At 43.2% G+C, this 9,002-nt stretch overlaps 1 protein-coding gene across 1 annotated transcript in view; it reads right to left on the reverse strand.

Annotated features, from left to right (window-relative positions):
• Nucleotides 1–210: 210 nt before the first annotated feature.
• The window catches only part of P3h2 (prolyl 3-hydroxylase 2), a 193,273-nt gene continuing 184,481 nt past the window's right edge, over nt 211–9,002 (reverse strand). The window contains exons 15-16 of the mRNA XM_008839688.3: nt 5,023–5,163; nt 211–1,366 (exon numbers count right to left, since the gene is read on the reverse strand). Coding sequence (XP_008837910.2) covers nt 1,274–1,366; nt 5,023–5,163 — 234 coding nt within the window. The 3' untranslated portion in view covers nt 211–1,273. The remainder of the gene's footprint in view (nt 1,367–5,022; nt 5,164–9,002) is intronic.

Below are 9,002 nucleotides of genomic sequence, written 5' to 3' on the forward strand. Positions count from 1 at the left end.
AACCCCTAAGCCATTAAGAACCAAACATGTTCTGTTAACACTCCTGTTTGTTAACCAACTCTGTCTCTTTCAAAGTAGGTGGCAACCTTCTTGTAGTGTACTGCATGCTAGCAAAACAGGGTCAATATTGCTCCTGGGTGGTTCCAGGTAGTTCCAAAACTATTGTCTGAACATAAAATGGACATTTGTGAGAAGAAAGATGACCAGATGTCAAATAAGGCTCCCTTTATTAAACAACTCAGACACAAGCATGCATCTGTGAGCTGGATAGCAGCACTGCCCAAACAGAGGTGGGCAAAGACTGGAACCTGTCAGAGAAGCACTTCCTTATGTATGACACATCTCTTCTCACCAGTGGCTGCCCCTCTCCAGCAGCCTGATAATGATGGTTGAGGCAGGGGTATTATAAAGATGCTCTTCCACTGCAACTGCCACATAAAGACAACTCGGAGGCAGGTCATTACAGAGCATTATGGAAGGGAGTCAAAGTTTCCAGTGTAAAGTTGTTTATTCTCTGGTGAAAATACCAGTCCCAGAGCTCCACTGTAGGACTTGGCAAGGCTGTGTTCCTTCTCTCAGACAGTCCTCATCCCAGAGGTGGCATCATGGAACATGAAAGTCCCTTCTGCCTGTAATTCTTGGGGCTCTGCAGACCCTGCCAGGGGGTCCTCGGTCCCAAGGCATGCTTGCTGTGGAGAGTCTGAGCTCACAACCATCAACACCATGACAGGACACAGAGTAAAGGCAACAGGCCACAGAGGCCGGAGACCAAGTGGCACGGGTCTAACTTTCAACCCAGGGTACGCTTGAGCTGTGGGGTTGCCAAGAACCAGCTTATTCATTTGAGCTTCTGAATGTGCAGCAAATCACTTGTGTGTAGTGTGTGCATGTATGTGTGTGATGTGTTTGTGTTTATGTGCATGTGGCATGTTTAGGAGATCATGTGGTATATGTAGCATGAGTTTGTGTGTTTCTGTAGTATATTTGTGCTTATATGTATGCAGTATATTTGTTTATATGTATGGTGTGTGGAGTACATTTGTTGTGACTTTACGAGCGATGTGTTGGGGGATATGACCGGGCTCTGAAAGGTGAGCTGAAGAAAGCCAGGAGAGACAGGAGTGAGGCAAAGCAAGCATCTTTAGGAACAGAAGGGAAATCTAGAGACTCATATTAGCCTCTTAATTTATAACATGACTCTGTACAAAAATAAAAAGGTTCTTATAAGATTAACAATTTAAATAAATATTCAATAGAACACTCTTTCTCATTTCTATAGTTCGTCTTTGGGGTTAATGGGCAGGTCATGCATCCCATGCTGTTCTTGATCCAAGATTGCAATCACTTCATCAGCCTTTATCCGCTCCTGCAAAAAGACAATTGACACATTTGAGTTGCAAGCACAATAACCAGCCACAGCAACAGATGCATCCCCAACACTTCCAGCCAGCCATCTGTGCACAGATTGGTGCTAAATCCAGCCAGGGATAAGAAGGCTTCGTCTCCAAACTGGTGCGTTCCCCCGCATCCCTGAGTCCTAAGCAACTGCCTTCCAAGATTTCTCTCCTGAAGTTTGGTGGTCAGTGGCTTTCTACCCTTTCTTCCTTGTGGTCTCACGTCTGGGTCCAGTTCCGCTCAGTGCTCAGAGTGAGGTCACCCTTTTCTCCTCTCAGACCTGTTCTGCTCTTCTGCATAAGTTTTTTCTCCCAGAAAAGACTACTCCTGCTCACCAGTTGCCTGAAAAGCCATTCCCTGGTCTCCTGTACAGGAGAATGGGGAATCTCACTTTTTTGGTCACTGTTGTGTTTCCAGTGCTCAGAAAAACTACTACCTCTTTTCAAGAGCTCCATCAATGAATAAACACATAAATGGATGAAGCCTAAATTATATCTTCCTATCTTGTAAAACTTATTTCAAATACTGTCTCCCAAAAGAAAGCTTTCCTAATTGATTTTTTATATCCCTATGCCATGTCATTTGACATATTATTACCAAACCTTGCCTTGTGTTTTAATGACTTGAGTCCCTGTTATCTCTCTAGTTTGACCTTAGGCTTCATGAAAATAGGGGTTATGCCCTATTTACTTTCTATTCCCCACTGGTAGTCTCTAGCACAGTTTCTACCACAGCAAGTTATAAGAATAACTATTTTGTGACCTATTTTGTGTGCAGGGTGGCACACACCTTTAATCCCAGCACTTGGGAGGCAGAGGCAGGCGGATCTTTGTGATTTCGAGGCCAGCCTGGTCTACAGAGTGAGTTCCAGGACAGCTGGGGCTACAAGGAGATGCTGTCTCAAAAAGACATACACACACACAAAAAATGACGTTGAGGGTGTTGCACAGATGGCTCAGCAGTTAAGGGCATTTACTGCTCTTCCAGAAGACCCAGGTTCAGCTCCCAGCACTCACATGGCAGCTAACACTGATCCTTGACTCCAGTTCCAGGAGATCTGGCACCCTCTTTTGGCCTCCATGGGTACCAGGTGTGTACATGGTACACATACATACATGCAGGCAAAACACTCACACACATAAAGAAAAATAAATAACATCTTTGTAAAAAATGATGTTGACATAAAGGCAACTGAAAGGACGAAATGCACTTAGTAATAGAAAATTAAAGTGTCTCATCCGAGAACACTATGAATATGGGAGAATAATTTCAATGCTTAACAGATTGACATGTATGCAAAGCTTTCATTCTGATGGCCACAGGAAGCTATTACATCATACTTCTCGTGCAGGGAAAGATTCAAGTTTTGGGAGAGAAGCATCTTATCCTGAAATATTTATGCCGCTAAATTCTTCTGTGCAATCAAGTGTAGTTACCACATTCTGTAATATGTATGGGGAATCTGTTATTCATCTGTTCACAGACAGGCTTTCTTTGCCCAGGGATCCAATCTAATTCAGTCTTTAAGCTAGAGACTCAGAAACTTGGTTGCATATTGGAAAAACATGGGGAAAATTAAAAATTTCTGAGAGTAAGATCGCACAGCAGATAATAGGAATATCTGAAGGCAGTCACTAGGCATCAGTGGTTTGTGAAGATCCTGTGGTGATCTCTGGGAATCGGAGCAGAGGAGACACTTTCCCATGAGCTGAAGTGGCCCTTGTCATTTCGGAGTGTGGTCACTAGATGCCGCTGCAGCCTGAGCTGCAGTGGGAAAGTTTCTTAGTACTTTTCCATCAGAGGAAGCCCTGACATTGAGGTGGTGAAGGAGCTGAGAGAGAACTTGATTTGTGTTCCTTTATTTTAATATACTGGGAGAGAATGGCAAGAACAGCATGATGCTGAATCAATACTAAAATGGGAAGGCAACTTTCCCACAATTTGATGTAATCACAATGTGTTCATTTGTCTCCGGACCTTAGGTTTAGTTCTGGCAATGTGGAGGTTGAAACACTTAAGGGAAGAGAAACTTCCCTTAGATGAAGGAGACTGCTGACCAACAGTGACGTTATTTTCAGGACTCTGCTGGGTTCTCTCTGCCACTGCCAACTCTCTCTTTGTGAGCCAGGCAGCCGGGCTGTCACTGTCTCTGTGTCTGAGCTGATGTGAGTCTTCCCTGCTGCCTGCTACCAATGCGTACACTGTGTGCTCCTTTCCTGGCTCTGTCCATGCTAGTAGTCAGAGACTATCCTCTGTTCAATTTGGCACCCTAATGAACTACTTAAGCAGAGCTCTCCAAACACATTTCTCAATACTTAGAGAATGTGGGCAAAATGAAATTTTAGTTTTGATAGTGGAAAGGGAGACTACTTTTAACCAGTTTCTGATGAAATTAGAGTCAATTTGGAAAATAAAGAGGAAAACCAAGGGCTGGAGAGATGACTCAGAGATTAAGGGCACTAGTTGCTCTTGCGGAGGACCTAGGTTCGATTCCCAGTACCCTCATGATGGCTAACAACTCCTTAACTCAAGCTATAAGAGATCCAATGCTCTCCTCTGGCCTCCATGAGCACTGCACTCACAGGTACAATGACAAACATGCAGGCAAAACACATACACATAAAACTAAGTAAAAAATAGTTTAAAATGAATAAAGAGACAATCAGATAGAGTGTCATTTTAAGAATAGAGTTGCAAGGGCTGGAGAGATGACTCTGGTTAAGACTGCATACTGCTTTTGCGCCTACATCTGGTAGCTCACAACCACCCATAACTCCAGTTCCAGGGTATCCAACACTCTTGTCTGGACTCCATAGGCTCCTGCACTCGCACATGCGTGCGCACACACAATTAAAAACAAAATAAATATTTAAAAGAATAGAATTTCATAACTCCATCAACACTCCAGCTTGGAGAACACCTTGAAGTCATTCAGTTCACTGTCAGTGACCAGGCAGAACAGTCTCTTGAACTTGGTTAGAGTCCCTGCAATTATTGGCAGAGTTGACAACTCCAGTAAATCACAGTGATGTCTTTAAAGTCATCATGTACTCCCTGCAGTGGGCCTGATGCTTTCTCCCACAAGCTTCTATTCTACCTACTGCTCTTAACTTTGGGCCTCTTCACTGGTGGGGATAGTAACCTCTAACCAAGGGCATCCCAAATGCTAAGATCATGGTCTCTCATTCAAACTTAGTGTCCAAGGCACTTTAAATATTTTATTACCTTAATACTCATTTAATAGGAGTAATACATAGTAATCACCTTTCAGGCCCCTTTATCCTCTTCCACATATGTTTCATAAGTTAGATAATGACATTTTTATGATCTGCTAAGAAAATACTATCATCTTCCTGATGACCAGGAGGAAGTCTTTCTTGGCCCCATACTATAGTGTGTGTCCCTGAGTTCAATATTATTGTGACTACCAAGTTGAAGCAATGTATCTATTTCTGTGAACATGTACACAGTTAGAACTCACCTGGTTACAAATTGCCTTCACAGCCTCTCTTCTTTTCCTTAGATCTATACTATAGAATTTCTTGCAGGGTATGAGTAAGTCAAGGGCTTTTAAAATAGGTTAGTCCAGGAAGCAGGCCTGCCCTTCAGGGTATACTGTGAACTTACCAATTCTCTGTAAAGAGGATCTAGGGTGAACCACAGTGCCACAGCACAGCGCTGTCCTTTGGTGACGGCCTTCACTCCATGTGGGTTCTCACCTCCAGATGAGAAGCTGACCATTCGCCCGCACTTTGGTTTTATAGAGGCCTGGCAACAAAAACATTTTGACTTTTTTAGTGCTTACTCCACTGTCATTTCTTTCTATGGATTATTTGTGTCAAGGTTTGAATCAAAGAACAGTGGGATGTTGGGGTTGAAGGAGACAGATGGTCTCAATTTTTTTCACCTGTAAAATATAGTGTCAATATAGCATTTATGTTATAAGATAAAATGATAAGCAACAGTTGTGGCAAAACCCATGCACATGGGAACTGCTGAGCATGTGGTCGGGTAGCCACCTACCCATTCAAGAAGACGAACACCCTACTTTACTTTACAGCTTTTAACACTGTCAGTATATTAATGCTTAAGGTCGGTGTACACTTAGTATTTGTGAAATTAAAAGGAAAGTAGGACCTCTGGGGTTCCAAAAATTTTTAATTTTGGTTTAGTTCATAGTTACATGAGTGTGACCTTTTTAATTTCTTAATTGTACATCTATGATTAATATGGTTTTCACAATATAAAGGTTTGAATGAATTTCTTCACACCTTTCCTGCCCAGGGGTCATTTGAGCATTGTTTGGCCACCTCCAGTGATGAGAGCACACCTCTCCTTGGGATGGTCTACTCCAAGGCTCTGAAGTTTTGACGTGACTGACACAATATTTCAAAGCTTGCACATTGCTCAGGTGAGGCTGTCCACACTCATTTTGTCCAGGGAATGTGGTAAGGGAGCACATCTACTGAGAGTGCTGAGCTGCAGTGCAAGACCAATACAAGGCTCCTCAGGCTGCTCAAGGACGGGGGGGGGGTGGGTGCTTGAGGCCTTGGTTCTGTGTCTAAGAAAGTGTCTAATGTATGGACACTGTTTTTCCTTAAGGAAATAATGAAAGCTGACCCATTCCATAGCAGAACTTGGACAGGCACAGCAAAGAACAGCTACGCTGTTATGTAGTGAGACAGATACCTACTCTGACTAGCATGTGGAATGACTTAAGAAGAATTTTTGCTTTCTTTATGCATCAAATGAGACTGCTACAGGGGTTTTTCCTAGTGCTCTCAAGAACATGTTTGAAAATTTTTCTGAATTACTTGGATGCTACCTAACATTCATACCGATTTTGGGACGATGTGTAGCAAGTCAGAAGTAAGTGAAGTCAAGTCAGAGTCTCAGGTGTGTGTACATGTGTGTGTGCTTACATGTTTGTAAGTGCCTCTGTGCGTATATATGTGTGTATCTACATGTACCTCTGTGTGTATGTGCCCCTGCATGTATGTGCCTATATGTACCTCTATGTGTATGTGTGTGTGCCTACATTGCCTGTGCATGTATGTGTGCCTACATGTGCCTATGTGTGTGTTTACCTACATTGACTCTGTGTGTGTGTGTGCATGTACGCTGCCTGTGTGGGTACGTGTGTGTGTGCATGTATGCTGCCTGTGGGTGTTGTGCATATGTGTGTCAGAAGGAGGCAAAAAGGAGAAGCTGCTGAGTATATCCACAACAACTTAAGACTGCATTGTCTTTTCTAGATAGATTTGCTTTTCCTAAGCAACTTTAGTGAGTTGGCTTTTCTGCTCATGGACAGATCTCTCTGGTTTCTGGTGCCCTCTGCATCAGTCTAATTACTGTGTCCTGGAAAAGGTCATGCTGTGCCTTTCTACACGTTCATCACACATGAATGATGTCTGAAATCTAGGAGAGAGTGGAAAGCCTTGCTAGTCCATAGGCTGAAGCTGGAGCATCCATTCTCTGGGTTGCTCCTTCCTGGTGATGGCAAGGATTTATTCAGTCACACAAGATGGACTTGCTTCTGTGTCATTAGCAGGGCATGGTAGCAGCACTTTAAAATATTAAACACGATATGGTGCAATGTAGTTTCTCTCTGATGGACTTAGAAGAATAACAAGCATTTTTTCTTCTATGTGTATGTGTGTGTGCATGCTTGCGTGTGTTTGTGTGTGTGTGTGTGTGTGTGTGTGTGTGTGTGTATACAAGTGTGTCAGTGCCCATGGACTCCAGAAAATGGTATATGATCCCTTGGTGCTGGATTTAGAGGTGGATGTGAGCTCCCTGGTACAGGTGCTGGAAATTAAAACTCACGTCCTCTGCAAGAGCAGCATTCACTGTTAGCTGCCAAACCATCTCTCCAGTCCCTAAAGTATCTTTAAATGTGAAGAACTTTGCTTCTTGTGGACTCCTCACATTGATTTCATCAAGGGGGAACCTTTCCTTCTCACATATCAGCACACAGAGGAATAAACAAGTTGTACTGAGCCCGTTCCCACATAGGAGATGGCTTCTACAGGGAGATATATTCTGAGTCTTAGATAATGATTGTGAACATACTTTGGCAACACAAACCATTCATATTAGACTCAATTTTTCATGAAGCAAATTTAGGTCATTAAATTTTGTGTTCTTCAAATGCCTTAATTTGTATCTCACAAATGAATGCTCCTATTAAAAGTAACACATCTTTAGAGAGGATTTTTAAAAAAGCATTCTTTTTCATTCAGCTGGTGATTGCAAGTCAGAGAAGCCCCTGTGCAGTACCTGTTATGAATGAGGGTTGGCCATTGGCCAGCATTTGGTTCATTACATAATCTCGGTAATTTTCCAAAGGGAAGAGCTCAGGAGACTATCTGTGCATGTGCTCAGTGAGACAGTTTCCCTGCTGTGTTGTCAACGTGGGCAGCAAAGGAAAAGCACCCATTCTGCTTACTGAGGATGGAATACATTCGCTGTGGGAAAGGAGAGAACTAGGAGTTCCCAAGTTCTAAGAATTCCTAAATTCCCACCTAATAATTTAAATGATCTATGAAAGCCCTAAAACGTGGCCACACGCATCAATATAAAGCACCATTGAGCTTTGTAATAAAAGTTCAACATTTTGACTACTATCCTCAGGCCTCTTGGGGTAAGTCTATAGCGCAGCTCTCTGCGCCGGGACTCCCTAACCCACATTCACCCTTCCATCCCCCCCGCCATTCTACACTCCTAGTTTGGGCCCTGCACCATTCCTAGTCTTGGGGCCTCAGACACCTGGGGAACCAATACTGCTTCCTGATCCTTCTCACCCAGAGCAACTCAGTCCCTTTCTTGGGCTACAGGAGCACAGCTTCTGGTCCTGGCCCCGCCCTCACCTCCCTCTATTTCCCTGGTCCTGTAACACCCACCAGCCTCTTTCTGGGGCTGACAGCCTCTTTCTGGGGCTCCGAGGATTACCTTTACTCTCCCTGATCCTTTGCATCCAGTGCAACCCAGCTACTCAGTCCACTCCATGGGAAATCTTGGGGCTTCTTCCTACCCCATCTGCCTTTGCATTCCTGTGTGGTGCGGCCAGGGTCTCAGGTCAGTCCAACACCCAAGTTCCTGAGGCCAAAAGCATTCTTAGAAGATTGCAGACCTAAGGAGAAAGTCTGAAAACTTCTGATCCACACTGGAATTGGGCCACCGCGGAACTCCTGAAGACAAAATCAATCCGGCCTCGACAATATAAAATCAAAAGAGAGAACCAGAAGCTTAGACGAACCAGCTCTTCATACCCAAAAAGTAAACCACAAAGACACATAAAGCTCAAAAAAAAGAAGCAGAACTAAACTTGAAGGCCCGAGTATCACACAAGAGTCAGAAACTACAAAAGAAATTCACATGTCAAAATCACAGAGAAAAAATAATAACATGAAAAACCAAAATAACATATCCCCACCAAATACCAGTAATCCTCTAGAGGAGCACAATGAGAATCCCCTAGAGACAATCATGGAACTCAAAAGAACAATGATGAATACGATAAAAGAATTCAGTGAATTTAAAGAACACACAAACAAGGTAATCATAGAGCTGAAGGAAGATAGGGATAAACTTCTGAATGAATTCAG

The sequence above is a fragment of the Nannospalax galili genome, unplaced genomic scaffold (assembly GCF_000622305.1).
Source record: "Nannospalax galili isolate Female #2095 unplaced genomic scaffold, S.galili_v1.0 scaffold559, whole genome shotgun sequence".
Taxonomy (NCBI): Eukaryota; Metazoa; Chordata; class Mammalia; order Rodentia; family Spalacidae; genus Nannospalax; species Nannospalax galili.